The sequence below is a fragment of the Oncorhynchus mykiss genome, chromosome 19, assembly GCF_013265735.2.
Source record: "Oncorhynchus mykiss isolate Arlee chromosome 19, USDA_OmykA_1.1, whole genome shotgun sequence".
Classification (NCBI taxonomy): Eukaryota; Metazoa; Chordata; class Actinopteri; order Salmoniformes; family Salmonidae; genus Oncorhynchus; species Oncorhynchus mykiss.
Genome location: NC_048583.1, coordinates 62,160,810 through 62,182,578, shown reverse-complemented (window position 1 = coordinate 62,182,578; position 21,769 = coordinate 62,160,810). Strand labels below are relative to the sequence as shown.

Below are 21,769 nucleotides of genomic sequence, written 5' to 3'. Positions count from 1 at the left end.
TGTTGCTGTTGTCCTGAAGCCATTTCGCCACAACTTTGGAAGTATGCTTGGGATCATTGTCCATTTGGAAGACCCATTTGCAACCAAGCTTTAACTTCCTGACTGATGTCTTGAGATGCTGCTTCAATAAATCCACATAATTTTCATTCCTCATGACGCCATCTATTTTGTGAAGTGCACCAGTCCCTCCTGCAGCAAAGCACCCACACAACATGATGTGGCTTCTTCCTTGCTGAGCGGCCTTTCGGTTTATGTCAATATAGGACTCGTTTTACTGTGGATATAGATACTTTGTACCCGTTTCCTCCAGCATCTTCACAAGGTCCTTTGCTGTTGTTCTGGGATTGATTTGAACTTTTCGCACCAAATTACGTTCATCTCTAAGAGACAGAACGCTTCTCCTTCTTGAGCGGTATGACGGCTGCATGGTCCCATGGTGTTTATACTTGCGTACTATTGTTTGTACAGATAAACGAGGTACCTTCAGGGGTTTGGGAATTGCTCCCAAGGTTGAACCAGACTTGTGGAGGTCTACAATTTGTTTTCTGAGGTCTTGGCTGATTTCTTTTGATTTTCCCATGTCAAGCAAAGAGGCACTGAGATGGAAGGTGGGCCTTGAAATACATCCACAGGTACACCTCCAATTGACTCAAATTATGTCAATTAGCCTATCAGAAGCTTCTAAAGCCATGACATAATTTTCTGGAATTTTCCCAGCTGTTTAAGGGCACAGTCAACTTAGTGTATGTAAACTTCTGACCCACTGGAATTGTGATACAGTGAATTATAAGTGAAATAATCTGTCTGTAAACAATTGTTGTAAAAATGACTTGTGTCAAGCACGAATTAGATGTCCTAACAGACTTGCCAAAACTATAGTTTGTTAACAAGAAATTTGTGGAGTGGTTGAAAAACGAGTTTTAATGACTCCAACCTAAGTGTATGTAAACCTCTGACATCAACTGTACATTGGGACATGCATAAACTAACTACAATGAGTCTTTCTCAGAGAAAGTGGTTCAACTCTACTTTCATGTCTTGCACTATATATACACAAGAGTATGTGGACACCCCTTTAAATTAGTGGATTCGGCCATTTCAGCCACAATCGTTGCTGACAGGTGTATACAATCGAGCACACAGCCATGCAATCTCCACAGACAAACATTGACAGTAGAATGGCCTTACTGAAGAGCTCAGTGACATTCCTTTCCAACAAGTCAGTTCATCAAATTTTTGCCCTGCTAGATCTGCCCCCCCGGTCAACTGTAAGTGATGTTATTGTGAAGTGGAAACGTCTAGGGAGCAACAACGGCTCAGCCGTGAAGTGGTAGGCCACACAAGCTCTCAGAACGGGACCGCCGAATGCTGAAGCGCGTAAACATATCATCTGTCCTTGGTTGCAACACTCACTACCGTGTTCCAAACTGCCTCTGGAAGAAACGTCAGTACAAAAACTGTTTGTCATGAAATGGGTTTCCATGGACGAGCAGCCGCACACAAGCCTCAGATCACCATGAGCAACGCCGAGCGTCGGCTGGAATTGTGTAAAGCTCGCCGCCATTTGGACTCTTAAGCAGTGGAAACGCGTTCTCTGGGGTGATGTATCACGCTTCTACATCTGGCAGTCCGACCAACGAATGAATCTGGGTATGGCGGATGCCAGGAGCATGGTACCTGGCCCAATGCAGTGCCAACTGTCAAGTTTGGTGGGGGAGGAATTAACGGTATCTGTCCTGTTTTCCATGGTTTGGGCAAGGCCCCTTAGTTCCAGTGAAGGGAAATCTTAATGCTACAGTATACAATGACATTCTAGATGAATCTGTACATCCAACTTTCTAGCAACAGTTTGGGGAAGGCCCTTTCCTGTTTCAGCATGACAATGTCCCTGTGCATAAAGCGAGGTCCATACAGAAATGGTTTGTTGAGATCGGTGTGGAGGAACTTAACTGGCCTGCACAGAACCCTGACCTCAACCCCATCGAACACCTTTGGGATGAATAGGAACCAGGCCTAATCTCCCAAACATCAGTGCATGACCTCACTAATGCTCTTGCGGCTGAATGGAAGCAAGTCCCCGCAGCAATGTCTCAACATCTTATTGGAAAGTCTTCCCAGACAATTGGAGGCTGTTTTTGCAGCAAAGGGGGGGACCAACTCCATATTAAAATGGCCACGATTTTGGAATGAGATGTTAAGACGAGTAGGTGTCCACATACTTTTGGTCACGAGGTGTATCATCGGCCCAAACTATCTACATTTCTACAGCAACCAGGAGTCTTCACAACCACTGGTCAATATATAAAAGGCCATATTTATTCCACACAGCAGTAGGCCATAAAAGACAGGACTCACAATAATAATGCAGTCAAGCACTTCTTATAAAGGGGTTTTAATCCAAAAGCTTCTAAACATCCTGCTACTTCTGCGTCTATAGATAGCTATGAGGTGATTGTAATGGCATTGTTCCTGTGGAATAGTTATGAGGTAATGGTATTTCCAGTCAGATAACAGCAAAACAAAGCTGCAGGTTATCATGGCACCATGTCCAGCAGCTGGCTGTGATTGATACCGCCTCTCAAGACTGCAGTACAGCAGGTTGTTGTTGATACCTGTCCTACTGACTCACCTGACAGAGACAGCAGGTTGTTGTTGATACCTGTCTGTATCTGTCCAACTGAGTCACCTGACCGAGACAGCAGGTTGTTGTTGATACCTGTATCTGTCCTACTGACTCACCTGACCGAGACAGCAGGTTGTTGTTGATACCTGTATCTGTCCTACTGACTCCCCTGACCGAGACAGCAGGTTGTTGTTGATACCTGTATCTGTCCTACTGACTCCCCTGACCGAGACAGCAGGTTGTTGTTGATACCTGTATCTGTCCTACTGACTCCCCTGACCGAGACAGCAGGTTGTTGTTGATACCTGTATCTGTCCTACTGACTCACCTGACAGAGACATCAGGTTGTTGTTGATACCTGTATCTGTCCTACTGACTCACCTGACAGAGACATCAGGTTGTTGTTGATGATGTAGAGCCAGGTACACTTCCTGGGGAACAGCTAGAAGGGAAACAGAACACAATAAAGGACATTCAATACTCACCGTTGAAATAGAACAAGTCGGCAGTAGACAGCACACTATTTCACGGATTCAGATCTACAGTAACTAAGAGGTCAAAATGAGTGTAGCCATGTTTATAGCTATATTTATTAAGGATGGGGCATCTTTCGGATTCGTATCTAGCTCCGATACGATACAGGAACGACACAATTTAGTTTGAAACGTAATTTACAAAACAGCTATGACCATAGCCAATGAATATATAGCAAAACTTTGGTCTTTCACCTCCCATCTCCAAATCAAATGGTTTTGACAAGTTTTCTGTACAGAGTGATCTTCCCTTCGGCCATACAGTGTGCCTCACCAAAAGTAATCGCTGTCCTCGTTATGAAATTATAAACTTTTACCCTGTACAGTGGGGAGAACAAGTACTTGATACACTGCCGATTTTGCAGGCTTTCCTACTTACAAAGCATGTAGAGGTCTGTAATTTTTATCAAATCGGCACACTTCAACTGTGAGAGACGGAATCTAAAACAGTAATTCATTTGCATTTTATTGCATGACATAAGTATTTGATACATCAGAAAAGCAGAACTTAATATTTGGTACAGAAAACTTTGTTTGCAATTACAGAGATCATATGTTTCCTGTGGTTCTTGACCAGGTTTGCACACACTGCAGCAGGGATTTTGGCCCAGCCCTCCATACAGATCTTCTCCAGATCCTTCAAGTTTCGGGGCTGTCGCTGGGCAATACGGACTTTCAGCTCCCTCCAAAGATTTTCTATTGGGTGCAGGTCTGGAGACTGGCTAGGCCATTCCAGGACCTTGAGATGCTTCTTACGGAGCCACTTAGTTGCCCTGGCTGTGTGTTTCGGGTCATTGTTATGCTGGAAGACCCAGCCACGACCCATCTTCAATGCTCTTACTGAGGGAAGGAGGTCGTTGGCCAAGATCTCGCGATACATGGCCCCATCCATCCTCCCCTCAATACAGTGCAGTCGTCCTATCCCCTTTGCAGAAAAGCATCCCCAAAGAATGATGTTTCCACCTCCATGTTTCACGGTTGGGATGGTGTTCTTGGGGTTGTACTCATCCTTCTTCTTCCTCCAAACACGGAGAGTGGAGTTTAGACCAAAAATACCTATATTTGTCTCATCAGACCACATAACCTTCTTCCATTCCTCTGGATCATCCAGATGGTCATCGGCAAACTTCAGATGGGCCTGGACATGCACTGGCTTGAGCAGGGGGACCTTGCGTGCGCTGCAGGATTTTAATCCATGACGGCGTAGTGTGTTACTAATGGTTTTCTTTGAGACTGTGGTCCCAGCTCTCTTCAGGTCATTAACCAGGTCCTGCCGTGTAGTTCTGGGCTGATCCCTCACCTTCCTCATGATCATTGATGCCCCACGAGGTGAGATCTTGCATGGAGCCCAAGACCGAGGGTGATTGACCATCATCTTGAACTTCTTCCACTTTATAATAATTGAGCCAACAGTTGCCGCCTTCTCACCAAGCTGCTTGCCTATTGTCCTATAGCCCATCCCAGCCTTGTGCAGGTCTACAATTTTATCCCTGATGTCCTAACACAGCTCTCTGGTCTTGGCCATTGTGGAGAGGTTGGAGTCTGTTAGATTGAGTGTGTGGACAGGTGTCTTTTATACAGGTAATGAGTTCAAACAGTTGCAGTTAATACAGTGGAGAACAGGAGGGCTTCTTAAAGAAAAACTAACAGGTCTGTGAGAGCCGGAATTCTTACTGGTTGGTAGGTGGTAATCAAATACTTATGTCATGCAATAAAATGATAATGAATTACTTAAAAATCATACAATGTGATTTTCAGTATTTTTGTTTTAGATTCCGTCTCTCACAGTCGAAGTGTACCTATGATAAAAAATTACACATGCTTTGTAAGTAGGAAAACCTGCAAAATCGGCAGTGTATCAAATACTTGTTCTCCCCACTGTATATCTAAAAATGACCATATATAATACAGAGTATAGAAAAGATTAGGAACACCTGCTCTTTCCATGACATAGACTGACCAGGTGAATCCAGGTGAACGCTATGATCCCTTATTTATGTCACTAGTTAAATCCACTTCAATCAGTGTAGATGAAGGGGAGGAGACAGGTTAATTAAATAAAAAAAAAATTAAACAATTGTGAATGTGTGCCATTCAGAGGGTGAATGGGCAAGACAAAATATTGAAGTGCCTTTGAACGGGGTTACGGTAGTAGGTGCCAGGCGCACCGGTCAAGAACTGCAACACCGTGGTGGGAAAAGTACAACAGTTTCAAAAAAGATCCCTTAAAGATCCCTTAAAGATCCCTGAAAGATCCCTGAAAGATCCCTGAAAGATCCCTTAAAGATCCCTTAAAGATCCCTTAAAGATCCCTTAAAGATCCCTTAAAGATCCCTTAAAGATACCTTAATAGAAATGACTCAAATGAAAGGCACCCAGTAAAATACTACTTGAGTAAAAGTCTAAAAGTATTTGGTTTTAAATATAAGTATCAAAAGTAAATGGAATATCTCAAATATACTTAAGTATCAAAAGTAAAAATATAAACCATTTCAAATTCCTTAAATTAAGCAAACCAGACGGTACAACTTTTTGTATATTTAAAAAATAATTATTGACAGATAGCCAGGGGCACACCAACATAATTTACAAATGAAGCATTTGTGTTTAGTGAGTCCTTCAGATAAGAGGCAGTAGGGATGACCAGGGTTGTTCTCTTGAATTGGACCATTTTCGTGTCAAATGTAACGAGTACTTTTGGGTGTCAGGGAAAATGTACGGAATAAAAAGTACATTCATTTTCTTTAGGAAAGGGGTGAAGTAAAAGTAAAAGTTGGCAAAAATATAAATAGTGAGGTACAGATACCCCAAAAAACTACTGAAGTAGTACTTTAAAGTATTTTTACTGAAGTATTTTCCACCACTGCTGCAACGCTATAACCTAATTATTATATATTACCGTAAAATATACACTACCGTAAAATACACACTACCGTAAAATACACACTACCGTAAAATACACACTACCGTAAAATACACACTACCGTAAAATACACACTACCGTAAAACACACACTGCCGTAAAATACACACTGCCGTAAAATACACACTACCGTAAAACACACACTACCGTAAAATACACACTACCGTAAAACACACACTACCGTAAAACACACACTACCGTAAAACACACACTACCGTAAAATACACACTACCGTAAAATACACACTACCGTAAAATACACACTACCGTAAAATACACACTACCGTAAAATACACACTACCGTAAAACACACACTACCGTAAAACACACACTACCGTAAAATACACACTACCGTAAAACACACACTACCGTAAAATACACACTACCGTTCAAAAGTTTGGGGTCACTTAGAAATGTCCTTGTTTTTGAAAGAAAAATCTTTTTTTTTTTTGTCTACAAAAATAACATCAAATTGATCAGCAATACAGTGTAGACATTGTTAATGTTGTAAATTATTTCTAAGTGACCCCAAACGGTAGTGTAGGTTGTCACCCCAACTAATAAAGCCTAATATCACGCAATCAATTTTACAATGTCAATGCTAAAGGTGGCGTGCAGATGGTCAAGACCAGGAAGAGGCAAGTCCACCTCGCGTTGGTCAGCGCCGCAAAGCTGGGGTACAGCGCGCCGTTTGACAAGGCTACTGACATCGCCCGGGGTTTTGTCAAGAGAGAACCTGAACCCGATGGGCAGTCTGGGTGAGAAGGAGTTCTCTGACTATCTGTTCAACAAGTCTCAGGAGATTGAGCCTCGCAACTGCAAGCAGCCGCCACGATTCGTAAGATTTATTTATATGTATCGTCCCTCAGGGTGATGATCAGTTCTATATCACTAAAAAAAAAATGGAGCAGGAAGATGAAAAGCAACGAGAAACATTTTTAAATTGGAATTTCAAATGACTTCAAATGCTCACACAGACTTTTCCCCCCATCCGGTCTAACAAATAATGCCTTATTACCAACGCGTTATTGTAAACACATCGTTCGTGGCCGGTGTTCGCTTGTTTGCAGACTTTTACTTTTTTGTACAGTTTTGTCCTGCACGCAAAAATGATTTGTAGATCAACGACTGTCAACACCGTTACATGCAGTTAGCACACTGACGGAGAAGACTCATCGGTTATCACAAGAGATGAGGTGACTTCTGAAGGTATGTCAAACCAGCTAAACTTTTTTAGTGAACCGGCGATTCCTAACGGTTTCAAAACATTTTCTGACCGACGCACGCTACATTTGGATCGGCTTTGGGAACACACTTGTATCTTACACATTAGGAATCGGGGACCGATGCGTATCGGGTGAATCGTTCCTTCCCTAATATTTCTTAGTGCTGTGCCTACCACCGTATTAAAGACTACAGATATGTGTTATCAGTTTGGTCCTATATGTTTACAAGACACAGTGGGTTTTATTAGTGTAAAAGCGAAGTTATCCCCGACATGTTAACCCACCTGTTCCATGGTGGCTTCATGCAGCTCATTCAGGTTGAGGGTATAGATCCCATCCTCCGTCCCAAATATAAGGTATTGGTCTGGAAAACAGTAGAAACATATTGAATTGTCTGTGACACATATTCACTCTAACACGTGTGTGTGTGTGTGTGTGTGTGTTACCTTTGGTATCTGGGTGTATCCACGATGTGGCACAGTTGATTTTCAGTGGACAGCCATCAAACACCTTGGAGAAACAGGCTCCCATCTAGAGTAGTGATGACACAAATATCAACAAAACTGGGGATCAGAGAGAGTTCACCACCCAAAGTTGGTCTGGAAGATGGTAACCACAGACGACATTCTGACCAGAGTAACCACAGATGACATTCTGACCAGAGACGACATTCTGACCAGAGTAACCACAGACGACATTCTGACCAGAGCAACCACAGGCGACATTCTGACCACAGACGTCATTCTGACCACAGACGACATTCTGACCAGAGCAACCACAGACGACATTCTGACCAGAGACGACCAGCAACCACAGACGACATTCTGACCAGAGCAACCACAGACGACATTCTGACCAGAGACGACCAGCAACCAGAGACGACCAGCAACCAGAGACGACCAGCAACCAGAGACGACCAGCAACCACAGACGACATTCTGACCAGAGACGACCAGCAACCAGAGACGACCAGCAACCAGAGACGACCAGCAACCAGAGACGACCAGCAACCAGAGACGACCAGCAACCAGAGACGACCAGCTGCACAGTTGGAGTCGGTTCAGTCGAACCACAGACTACATCAATCATCATATCAATACATCAGACATAGTTTAAACCATCCACCAGGAAGGAATGTGTTCTGCTGGGGGTACAATGGAGCTAAATAAAAAAAGATCGCCAAGGACAACAACCACCCGAGCCACTGCCTGTTCCCCCCCCGCTATCATCCAGAAGTCGAGGTCAGTACAGGTGCGTCAAAGCTGGGACCGAGAGACTGAAAAAACAGCTTCTATCTCAAGGCCATCAGACTGTTAAACAGCCACCACTAACACAGAGAGGCTGCTGCCTACAGACAGACATGAAATCATTGGACATTAACAAATGGATCCCTGGCCACTTCATTAACCCCACTTTTATAATGATGTTTACATATCTTGCGTTACTCATCCCAGATGTATATAATGTATTTTATACCATCTATTGCATCTCGTCTATGCCGGTCAGTCATCGCTCATCCATATATTTATATTTACATATTCTTATTCCATCCCTTTACCTAGATTTGTGTGTATTAGGTAGTTGTTGTGGAATTGTTAGATTACTTGTTGGCTATTACTGCACTGATGGAACTAGAAGCACAAGCATTTCACTACACTCACAATAACATCTGGTAACCACGTGTATGTGACCAATAACATCTGTTAACCATGTGTATGTGACCAATAACATCTGTTAACCATGTGACCAATAACATCTGCTAACCATGTGACCAATAACATCTGCTAACCATGTGACCAATAACATCTGCTAACCATGTGACCAATAACATCTGCTAACCATGTGACCAATAACATCTGCTAACCATGTGACCAATAACATCTGCTAACCATGTGACCAATAACATCTGCTAACCATGTGACCAATAACATCTGTTAACCATGTGTATGTGACCAATAACATCTGCTAACCACGTGTATGTGACCAATAACATGGACCAATAACATATGTTAACCATGTGACCAATAACATATGTTAACCATGTGTATGTGACCAGTAACATCTGCTAACCACGTGTATATGACAAAATACAATTTGATCTAGGGACGACACCAAGTCTGCGTTCCAAATGGCCCCCTATTCTCTATGCAGTGTTGTACTTCATAGGGCTCTGGTCAAAAGTAGTGCACTGATAAAGGGAATAGGGGTGTCATTTGAGACACAGAGAGACTCGTCCACGTGGGTCACTCACCAGGACTTTAGGAGTGGGTGGCAGGCCGTTGATCGCTGGCTTCTGAGGAGAAACAAATGAACCACACATCAGACTGGAGGACATACGAAGAAAACAACAACTGTCGTTTTGATCCGAGCCGGTTTGCCAAGCACCGTTTTAAAATGGTAATCTGTTGACTTCAAGCAACCTTTTCTTGTTTTTAAGCAAGTTGTGATTAAAATCCGTTGTGATTTAGTTATGTCAATACAACGGTTAGCTAGCGTGGAGGAAGTATTGAGTGTTGTGTCGGTACGCTTAGCTAGCTACCGTAGCCTACATTGCATATGGAGTGAGACTGGTTCATGACATTTAATGTTTTTTGTTGTTGTTGTCAGATCCCGTTGGCTCCCCTACGTAAGGGGCTCGTGCTCTTCGATTGAAGTTGTTGGTCGCTGACGAGCATTGCGATACTACAAGTAAAAATATGTAGGTTCGGCTCTACCGGGTCGGCACGCAGTAGGGTACCACTTTTATTCTAGCAAGAGAGAAGCACCTGTCAGCAGTCAGATATTCGGTGTGTTTAATGCTTTATAAACCCAACTACTGTCTCTAACCTCAGCACTGTGGGGGGGACAGACAGTCGGGCTCTGTTCCAAATGGAAACCCATTCCCTATATAACTGTCCCAAATGGAAACCCATTCCCTATATATCTGTCCCAAATGGAAACCCATTCCCTATATATCTGTCCCAAATGGAAACCTATTCCCTATATATCTGTCCCAAATGGAAACCTATTCCCTATATATCTGTCCCAAATGGAAACCTACTCCCTATATATCTGTCCCAAATGGAAACCTATTCCCTATACATCTGTCCCAAATGGAAACCCATTCCATATATATCTGTCCCAAATGGAAACCTATTCCCTATACATCTGTCCCAAATGGAAACCTATTCCCTATATATCTGTCCCAAATGGAAACCTATTCCCTATATATCTGGCCCAAATGGAAACCTACTCCCTATATATATATATATATGTCCCAAATGGAAACCCATTCCCTATATATATATATATATATATATCTGTCCCAAATGGAAACCTATTCCCTATATATATATATATATATATATATATATATATATATCTGTCCCAAATGGAAACCCATTCCCTATATATATCTGTTCCAAATGGAAACCCATTCCCTATATATCTGTCCCAAATGGAAACCCATTCCCTATATATCTGTTCCAAATGGAAACCCATTCCCTATATATCTGTCCCAAATGGAAACCTATTCCCTATATATATCTGTCCCAAATGGAAACCTATTCCCTATATATATATATATATATATATATCTGTCCCAAATGGAAACCTATTCCCTACATACAGTGGGGCAAAAAAGTATTTAGTCAGCCACCAATTGTGCAAGTTCTCCCACTTAAAAAGATGGGAGGGGCCTGTAATTTTCATCGTAGGTACACCTCAAATATGACAGACAAAATGAGGGAAAAACATCCAGAAAATCACATTGTAGGATCTTTTATGAATTTATTTGCAAATTATGGTGGAAAATAAGTATTTGGTCAATAACAAAAGTTTCTCAATACTTTGTTATATACCCTTTGTTGGCAATGACAGGGGTCAAACGTTTTCTGTAAGTCTTCACAAGGTTTTCACACACTGTTGCTGGTATTTTGGCCCATTCCTGCATGCAGATCTCCTCTAGAGCAGTGATGTTTTGGGGCTGTTGCTGGGCAACACGGACTTTCAACTCCCTCCAAAGATTTTCTATGGGGTTGAGATCTGGAGACTGGCTAGGCCACTCCAGGACCTTGAAATGATTCTTACGAAGCCACTCCTTCGTTGCCCTCCCACTCTGTCTGCCGTATTCTGTCTTTGTTCTTGTTTCCTTATTAGGATGCCGGTGGGCGGAGTTGGGAGGGTCGTCAGCTACATGGGAAACACCTGGGCCAGGTGTGTCCCAGGATAAATAGACCTCTTCCACATTCACGGAGGAGACTCTCCCCATGCAGACACCTTTGTAGATTGTGTTGTGGTTCTTGGTGGCCTTTTGTTTGTTTGTTTGCTTTGGCATCTTTCAACACCCTGCATTATCACATTCATGCATGCAAAACACTCACTTACACTACAGATTACTGATTACACACACCATTGTATATTTTCCTTAGTTGCTTTAGTTAATAAATATATATTTTGTTACTCCTTATCTCCACGTCGTCTCCCTTTGTTACGGGCTTTGAGACGGTTCGTGACATTGGGATCATTGTCATGCTGAAAGACCCAGCCACGTTTCATCTTCAATGCCCTTGCTGATGGAAGGAGGTTTTCACTCAAAATCTCACGATACATGGCCCCATTCATTCTTTCCTTTACACGGATCAGTCGTCCTGGTCCCTTTGCAGAAAAACAGCCCCAAAGCATGATGTTTCCACCCCCATGCTTCACAGTAGGTATGGTGTTCTTTGGACGCAACTCAGCATTCTTTGTCCTTCAAACACGAGGAGTTGAATTTTTACCAAAAATTTATATTTTGGTTTCATCTGATCATATGACGTTCTCCCAATCTTCTTCTGGATCATTCAAATGCTCTCTAGCAAACTTCAGACAGGCCTGGACATGTACTGGCTTAAGCAGGGGGACACGTCTGGCACTGCAGGATTTGAGTCCCTGGCGGCGTAGTGTGTTACTGATGGTAGGCTTTGTTACTTTGGTCCCAGCTCTCTGCAGGTCATTCACTAGGTCCCCCCGTGTGGTTCTGGGATTTTTGCTCACCGTTCTTGTGATCATTTTGACCCCACGGGGTGAGATCTTGCGTGGAGCCCCAGATCGAGGGAGATTATCAGTGGTCTTGTATGTCTTCCATTTCCTAATAATTGCTCCCACAGTTGATTTCTTCAAACCAAGCTGCTTACCTATTGCAGATTCAGTCTTTCCAGCCTGGTGCAGGTCTACAATGTTGTTTCTGGTGTCCTTTGACAGCTCTTTGGACTTGGCAATAGTGGAGTTTGGAGTGTGACTGTTTGAGGTTGTGGACAGGTGTCTTTTATACTGATAACAAGTTCAAACAGGTGCCATTAATACAGGTAACGAGTGGAGGACAGAGGAGCCTCTTAAAGAAGAAGTTACAGGTCTGTGAGAGCCAGAAACCGTGCTTGTTTGTAGGTGACCAAATACTTATTTTCCACCATAATTTGCAAATAAATTCATAAATAATCCTACAATGTGATTTTCTGGATTCTTTTTCTCATTTTGTCTGTCATAGTTGAAGTGTACCCATGATGAAAATTACAGGCCTCTCTCATCTTTTTAAGTGGGAGAACTTGCACAATTGTTGGCTGACTAAATACTTTTTGCCCCACTGTATGTTACCTGAGATTATATGACTGACATATTTCGATTGCTCTGTCATATACATAGTCACATAGCAAATACAATCACATAGATAAAAAGCCTCACAGGGTAGTCTTTCTTCTCCTTCCTCTGTGGTCGGCTGGGAGGAGTCTTGGGACTGTCCCCGTTCACACCTCCATCAGAGTCTTCAAGTTCTGGGGACAGAGACAAGTTACATTTGATATTTCAGTAATTTAGGCGTTCCGCAGAGCTACTGCTGGGGGTTACATTTGATATTTCAATAATTTAGGGGTCCCGCAGAGCTACTGCTGGGGGTTACATTTGATATTTCAATAATTTAGGGGTCCCGCAGAGCTACTGCGGGGGGTTACATTTGATATTTCAGTAATTTAGGTGTTCCGCAGAGCTACTGCTGGGGGTGAGTGGCAAGAGATAAAAAAATAAATGCATTCGGTAAGTATTCAGACCCTTTGACCTTTTCCACATTTTGTTATGTTGCAGCCTTATTCTTAAATGGATGAATTATTATTATTTATTTTTTAATTGATCAATCTATACACAAAAACCTATTTTCTGCAAATTTATAAAAAAATTAAACGGATCACATTTACATAAGTATTCAGACCCTTTACTCAGTACTTTGTTTAATAAGCACCTTTGGCAGCGATTACAGCCTAGAGTCTTCTGGGGTATGACGCTACAAGCTTGGCACACCTGTATTTGGAGAGTTTCTCCCATTCTTCTCTGCAGATCTTCTCAAGCTCTGTCAGGTTGGCTGGGGAGCGTCGCTGAGCAGTTATTTTCAGGTCTCTTCAGAGATGTTCGATGGGATTCAAGTCCAGGCTCTGGCTGGGCCACTCAAGGACATTGAGACTTGACCCGAAACCACTCCTGCGTTGTCTTGGCTGTGTGCTTAGGGTTGTTGTCCTGTTGGAAGGTGAAACTCTGGAGCAGATTTTCATCAAGTATCTCTTTACTTTGCTCTGTTCATCTTTCCCTCGGCCCTGACTAGTCTCTCAGTCCCTGCCACTGAAAAACAACCCCACAACATGATGCTGCCACCACCATGCTTCACTGTACAAATTGTGCCAGCATTCCTCGAGCCGTGATGCTTAGCATTCAGGCCAAATAGTTCAATCTTGGTTTCGTCAGAACAGAGAATCTTGTTGCTCATGGTCAGAGTCTTTGGGTGCCTTTTGGCAAACTACAAGTGGGCTGTCATGTGCCTTTTACTGAGGAGTGGCTTCCGTCTGGCCACTAACATAAAGGCCTGATTGGTGGAGTGCTGCAGAGATAGTTGTCCTTCTGGAAGGTTCTCCCATCTCCACAGAGGAACTCTGGAGCTCTGTCAGAGTGACCATCGGATTCTTGGTCACCTCCCTGACCAAGGCACTTCCCCCCCGATTGCTCAGTTTGGCCAGGCGGCCAGCTCAAGGAAGAGTCTTGGTGGTTCCAAACTTCTTCCATTGAAGAATGATGGAGGCCACTGTGTTCTTGGGAACTTTCAATGTTGCAGAACGTTTTTGGTACCCTTCCCCAGGTCTGTCCCTCGACGAAATCCTGTCTCGGAGCTCTATGGACAGTTCCTTTGACCTCACGGCTTCATTTTTGCTCTGACATGCACTGTCAACTGTGTGACCTTATATAGACAGGTGTGTGCATTCCAAATCATATGTAATCAATTTAATTTACCACAGGTGGATGCCAATCAAGTTGTGGAAACATCTCAAGGATGATCAATGGAAACAGGATGCACTTGAGCTCAATTTGAGTCTCATCGCAAAGGGTCTGAATACTTATGTAAATATAAAAAAGTATTTCTGTTTTTGTATACATTTGCAAAAATATCTAAAAACCTCTTTTCTCTGTCATTATGGGGTATTGTGTTTATATTAATTTATTCATCTAATTTTAGAATAAGGTAACAAAATGTGTAAAAAGGGATCTGAATACTTTCCGAATGTAATAAAAAAAAATTAAAAAAAATATTACTAACACCGACAGATTTAAAGAGTTTTAGGCCAAGGGATCCGTGGAATAAGTTTAGAGGGTGTGATACATTGCATTATGGTTGAAATTCATGTTCATAACCCTGGACAACATGACCAGCTAGATCTACTGTCTGAAGAGACCTGAAAATAGCTGTGTAGCAACGCTCCCCATCCAACCTGACAGAGCTTGAGAGGAGCTGCGGAGGAGAATGGGAGACTCACATGGATATTAGTATCCACAGTGCGCCACCAATTGTACATTTTTCAAGTTCATGTATTTACATTTTCTAACAGAAATGCACTGTAATTTAAGCTTTAAAACTGCAACATTTTCTCTGCCTCACGGCAAAATGTGTACAATTAGCAGGATATTAGCTTTCAAACTGCAACATTTTCTCTGCCTCGTGGCAAAATGTGTACAATTAGCAGGATATTAGCTTTCAAACTGCAACATTTTCTCTGCCTCGTGGCAAAATGTGTACAATTAGCAGGATATTAGCTTTAAAACTGAAATTCTCTCTCGCCCCGATGCAAATAGGTGGGCTTTTGTTTGTTTTCATCTCACTCAAGTTAAGGGAGCCCCCTGATAAATTTGCTACCACAAAAGGGATCTCCCTGGCCCCAAATATTTGCATATCAGCATCATTGCAAGCAGGGGGAAGTGGAGGGTTATAGCTAGTCTCTGAGGGTTATACACTACCAAAAGTATGAGGACACCTGCTCGTCAAACATCTCATTCCTAAATCATGGGCATTAATATGGAGTTGGTCCCCCCCCCCCCCTTGCTATAACAGCCTCCACTCTTCAAGGAAAGCTTTTCACTAGATGTTTGAACATTGCTGCGGGGGACTTACTTCTATTCAGCCATGAGAGTTAGTGAGGTCGGGCACTGTTGTTGGGCGATTAGGCCTGGCTTGCAGTGGGCGTTCCAATTCATCCCAAAGGTGTCCGATGGGGGTTGAGGTCAGGGCTGTGTGCAGGCCAGTCAAGTTCTTCCACACCGATCTCGACAAACCATTTCTGTATGAACCTCGCTTTGTGCACGGGGGCATTGTCATGCTAAAACAGGAAAGGGCCTTCCCCAAACTGTTGCCACCAAGATGGAAAGCACAGAATTCTCTAAGATTTCCCTTCACTGGAACTAAGGGCCTAGCTCGAACCATGAAAAACAGCCCCAGACCATTATTCCTCCTCCACCAACCTTTCCAGTTGGCACTGCTATGGTGCAGGTAGTGTTCTCCTTGGCATCCACCAAACCCAGATTTGTCCGTGGGACTGCCAAGATGTTGAAGTGTGGTTCATCACTCCAGAGAACACGTTTCCACTGCTCCAGAATCCAATGGCGGCGAGCTTTACACCACTCCAGCTGAGGCTTGGCATTGTGCATGGTGAGCTTAGGCTTGTGTGCGGCTGCTCGGCCATGGAAACCCATTTCATGAAGCTCCTGAAGAACAGTTCTTGTGCTGACGTTGCTTCCAGAGGCAGTTTGGAACTCAGTAGTGAGTGTTGCAACCCAGGACAGACTATTATTTTTTACACGCAAAGTGCTTCAGCACTCGGCGGTCCCGTTCTGTGAGCTTGGGTGTCCTACATACTTCAGTATATAGTGTATCTAGCATATAGGATTTTCTCTGAGGGTATTGAACCACTATTGTGAATACAACTACACACACCGGACTGTTTATTAGGTACACCACCTCCTACACAACAATGGATCGCTCCTACAGACAGCGAGTCACGTGACCGTGGCAGGAAGACAGGTATCAATGCATTCAGTTAATGTTTGATTGAACGTTAGAATGGGGAAAAACGAGTAACCTAAGATACTGAACGTGGTATGATCGTCCGTGCCAGGCGAATCCAGTATCTCAGAAATGGCGTCAGCAGCACGAGTCCATCCTGCCCGGTGTCAACGGTACAGGCTGGTGGCTGTTGTGTGGAGGAAATGTTGTCCTGGCACAGTTCAGGCTTCAGCATGGACCAACATCCCTGTGGAAAAATTCAGGCTGTTCTGGCTGGCAAAGCGAGGTCCGATCCGGACACTAGATTAGGTGTACCTAATAAACAGTCCAGTGAATGCATCTACAGTACACCACAAACACAGTTTGATGCAACTTCTTACCTTTGGATAGGTTTGAATTACTGACGAAAACGTTGTTTGAATAACTGATAGCTTGGAAGAGAAGAGAGAAGAGATTTTGTTTTTCCTCATTTAGAGAGAGTACCGCTAACCTTAAATCAATTTAACTCTTAGACGTATATGGGAATTGATCTATTTGAATAGGGCTAAATATACATGTTTATCTTACAGAAGAAATAATGAAATGCAAGTTTTCAATTAAAAGAAAACAGTTTGGAGATTATGGGAAAAGTATTTGACTAATCTGACACCCTTGATTTTCCTGCGTAATTTCAATACATTTTTATGACTTCTACTATGAAAAAAGGTGCTATTTTAAGCTCTCCAAAAAGCAGAGCTTTTGAGGAACTACAGCAAGCAGACTTGTAGTTGTTTTTAACACAGCCCTGCAGCATCCCTGCCAACAGTTGCTGTTGTTGTTTATGCATTCCAAACTCTGCCCATTATAAATCACAATCTGGATCTGGAGGGCATCATTTCAAAGCGTGTTCTATTGCCAACATGATTTGCTAAGTTACAAAAAATATGATCTTACAGTGCTAGGTGTTAAGGTCAATTCAGAGAAACGTGAACTTAATTTAAGTGAGTGTAGAATAGAGCCAGGAGTGAATTGGGACCCTTGTTCCCTGACGAATATCTTCACAATATCACAAACAGGCTCATTTCTATTCAGAATGACCCAGGGCATGCCGCTGTGTCATCTTGTAACTGTACCTCAAGCAGTGATAATACACTTTGCCACTATATGTCGTAAGTGTAAAAGATTTGGAAATGTGAAGTGAACATTTGGTTTGCTTCTATGACGTCAAAGCGACATTTATTATAATCCTCAACGTCTCATCTTTCAAAACACATCGAGTCCTCTTTTATTTACAGCACTTCCCCTCCACTCAGGAGGGGGGAAAAAAAAAAAGTTGGCCAATTAAGTGGGAGTCCACAACGCCTGTTAGTCAAAACCAATACAGCTCCGTGAAGCCGGAGACCTCTCTGAAGTCATGTATAGCACGCTGGAGAGCCGCTGCGTTTCCAATAAAGGCGCTTATTAGTACAACAAAAATGCGCCATTTTCAACCAGTATAGGGGTACGGGTGTAAAGATATGTGTGTGTGTGTGTTTTAACTCACCAGGGTCCGAGGCTGTGGACAGTATACCAGGACTACTAACGCTGGCTGACAGGTAGTCAGGAGAGGGGTGCTCCACCTTACAATTAGAATGACCTTACATTAACTCAAGGTGGGGAAATGTGTTTAGCATTTTAGGCTTCACAACATCGCTGAAAACACAGAATATCACATAGTGCATTCGGAAAGTATTCAGACCCCTTGACGTATTCCACATTTTGTTACGTTACAGCATGAATTCTAAAAATGGATTAAATACCAAAACAATCCTCAATCAATACCCCATAACGAAAACAGTTTCTATTTTATTTTAGCAAATGTATTACAAATAAAAAACCAGAAATAGCTTATTTACATTCAGATCATTTGCTATGAGACTCAAATTGAGCTCAGGTGCATCCTGTTTCCATTGATCATCCTTGAGATGTTTCTACAACTTGGAGTCCACCTGTGGTAAATTCAATTGATTGGACATGATTTGGAAAGGCATATAAGGTCCCACAGTTGACAGTGCATGCCAGAGCAAATACCAAGCCACGAGGTCGAAGGAACTGTCCATAGAGCTCAGAGACAGGATTGTGCCGAGACAATGATCTGGAGAAAGGTACCAAAACATTTCTGCAGCATTGAAGGTTCTCAGGAACACAGTGGCCTCCATCATTCATTAAAAGGAAGAAGTTTGGAACCACCAAGACTTTTCCCAAAGCTGGCCGCCCGGCAAACTGAGCAATCGGGGGAGAAGGGCCTTGGTCAGGGAGCTAACCAAGAACCCGATGGTCACTCTGACAGAGCTCCAGAGTTCCTCTGTGGAGATGGTTGTCCTTCTGGAAGGTTGTCCCACCTCCGCAGCAAATCACCAATCAGGCACTTATGGTAGAGTGGCCAGACGGGAGCCACTCCTCAGTAAAAAGACATGGCAGCCTGCTTGGAGTTTGCCAAAAGGCACCTAAAGATTCTCTGGTCTGATGAAACCAAGATTGAACTCTTTGGCCTGAATGCCAAGCATCACGTACGGAGGAAACCTGGTACCATCCCTACCCTGAAGCATGGTGGTGGTGGCAGCATCATGCTGTGAGGATGTTTTTCAGTGGCAGGGACTGGGAGACAGGATTGAGGGAAAGATGAACGGAGCAAAGTACAGAGAGCTAATGAAAACCTAGATGAAAACCTTCTCCAGAGTGCTTAGGACCTCAGACTGGGGGCGAAGGTTCACCTTCCAACACACAACGACCCTAAGCACACAGCCAAGACAACGCAGGAGTGGCTTCGGGACAAGTCTCTGGAGAGACCAGAAAGTAGCTGTGCAGCGACTCTCCCCATCCAACCTGACAGAGCTCGAGAGGATCTGCAGAGAAGAATAAGTGAAATACTCCCCAAATACAGGTGTCCCAAGCTTGTAGCGTCAAACCCAAGAAGACTTGAGGCTGTAAATCGCTGACAAAAGTGCTTCAACAAAGTACCGAGTAAAGGGTCTGAATACTTATGGAAATATGTTTCTCCATTTTTATACATTTGCAAAAAAAAAAAAAAAAATTGCTTTGTCATTATGGGGTATTGTGATGTCATTATGGGGTATTGTGAGTCATTATGGGGTATTGTGATGTCATTATGGGGTATTGTGCGTAGATTGATGAGGGGGGGGGGGGGGAAACACATCCATTTTAGAATAAGTCTGTAACGTAACAAAGTGAAGGGGCCTGAATACTTTCCAAATGCACTGTACCGTCAAACGTTGTAACAGAAAAAGCCATCAAACATAAACACATACCTTGTTGCCCTGCTCTGGGGTGCTCAGTCTCCGGGGGCCCAGGCCTGGGCTGCTCTCTGAGCCCGGGAACCTCCTCACCGTCAGACACCGCTCATCAGTCAGACCTAGCTCATCTGACAAACTGTTCAGTTGAGGCTGAGGGGGAGAGAAGTAGAGAGAGAGGAAGATGGGAGAGGGAGAATAGAGGAAGTAGTATGTGATGAAACCCCAGGACGAAACCCCAGGATATGATGAAACCCCAGTATGAAACCCCAGTATATATTGAAACCCCAGTATATATTGAAACCCCAGTATAAATTGAAACCCCAGTATATGTTGAAACCTCAGTATATGTTGAAACCCCAGTATATATTAAAACCTCAGTATATATTGAAACCCCAGTATATATTGAAACCCCAGTATATATTGAAACCCCAGTATATATTGAAACCTCAGTATATGTTGAAACCCCAGTATATATTGAAACCCCAGTATATATTGAAACCCCAGTATATGTTGAAACCCCAGTATATATTAAAACCTCAGTATATATTGAAACCCCAGTATATATTGAAACCCCAGTATATATTGAAACCTCAGTATATATTAAAACCTCAGTATATATTGAAACCCCAGTATATATTGAAACCCCAGTATATATTGAAACCCCAGTATATGTTGAAACCCCAGTATATGTTGAAACCTCAGTATATGATGAAACCCCAGTATATATTGAAACCCCAGTATATATATTGAAACCCCAGTATATGATGAAACCCCAGTATATGTTGAAACCCCAGTATGAAATCCCAGTATGTTGAAACCCCAGTATATATTGAAACCCCAGTATATGATGAAACCCCAGTATATGTTGAAACCCCAGTATGAAATCCCAGTATGTTGAAACCCCAGTATATATTGAAACCCCAGTATATGTTGAAACCCCAGTATATATTGAAACCCCAGTATATATTGAAACCCCAGTATATATTGAAACCCCAGTATATATTGAAACCCCAGTATATATTGAAACCCCAGTATATATATTGAAACCCCAGTATATGTTGAAACCCCAGTATGAAATCCCAGTATGTTGAAACCCCAGTATATATTGAAACCCCAGTATATATTGAAACCCCAGTATATATTGAAACCCCAGTATATATATTGAAACCCCAGTATATGTTGAAACCCCAGTATATGTTGAAACCCCAGTATATGTTGAAACCCCAGTATATGTTGAAACCCCAGTATATGTTGAAACCTCAGTATATGTTGAAACCCCAGTATATATTGAAACCCCAGTATATATATTGAAACCCCAGTATATATATATTGAAACCCCAGTATATATTGAAACCCCAGTATATATGTTGAAACCCCAGTATATATGTTGAAACCCCAGTATATATATTGAAACCCCAGTATATATATTGAAACCCCAGTATATATTGAAACCCCAGTATATATTGAAACCCCAGTATATATTGAAACCCCAGTATATATTGAAACCCCAGTATATATTGAAACCCCAGTATATATATTGAAACCCAGTATATATTGAAACCCCAGTATATATTGAAACCCCAGTATATATTGAAACCCCAGTATATATATTGAAACCCCAGTATATATATTGAAACCCCAGTATATATTGAAACCCCAGTATATATTGAAACCCCAGTATATATTGAAACCCCAGTATATATATTGAAACCCCAGTATATATATTGAAACCCCAGTATATATATATTGAAACCCCAGTATATATTGAAACCCCAGTATATATTGAAACCCCAGTATATATTGAAACCCCAGTATATATTGAAACCCCAGTATATATTGAAACCCCAGTATATATGTTGAAACCCCAGTA

General features: G+C 42.5%; 1 protein-coding gene across 6 annotated transcripts in view; it reads right to left on the bottom strand.

Annotated features, from left to right (window-relative positions):
- The window catches only part of map4k5 (mitogen-activated protein kinase kinase kinase kinase 5), a 115,013-nt gene that overhangs the window by 27,875 nt on the left and 65,369 nt on the right, over positions 1 to 21,769 (bottom strand). For 2 of the 6 annotated variants that reach the window (XM_036955315.1, XM_036955317.1), the window contains exons 19-27: positions 19,915 to 20,049; positions 18,150 to 18,225; positions 17,008 to 17,058; positions 13,000 to 13,088; positions 9,554 to 9,595; positions 7,750 to 7,834; positions 7,588 to 7,667; positions 3,016 to 3,065; positions 2,952 to 2,962 (exon numbers count right to left, since the gene is read on the bottom strand). In XM_036955315.1, coding sequence (XP_036811210.1) covers positions 2,952 to 2,962; positions 3,016 to 3,065; positions 7,588 to 7,667; positions 7,750 to 7,834; positions 9,554 to 9,595; positions 13,000 to 13,088; positions 17,008 to 17,058; positions 18,150 to 18,225; positions 19,915 to 20,049 — 619 coding nt within the window. Of the gene's footprint in view, positions 1 to 2,951; positions 2,963 to 3,004; positions 3,066 to 7,587; positions 7,668 to 7,749; positions 7,835 to 9,553; positions 9,596 to 12,999; positions 13,089 to 17,007; positions 17,059 to 18,149; positions 18,226 to 19,914; positions 20,050 to 21,769 lie in introns of all 6 variants that reach the window. The other 4 variants (XM_036955314.1, XM_036955316.1, XM_036955318.1 and 1 more) reach the window with 2 other exon arrangements.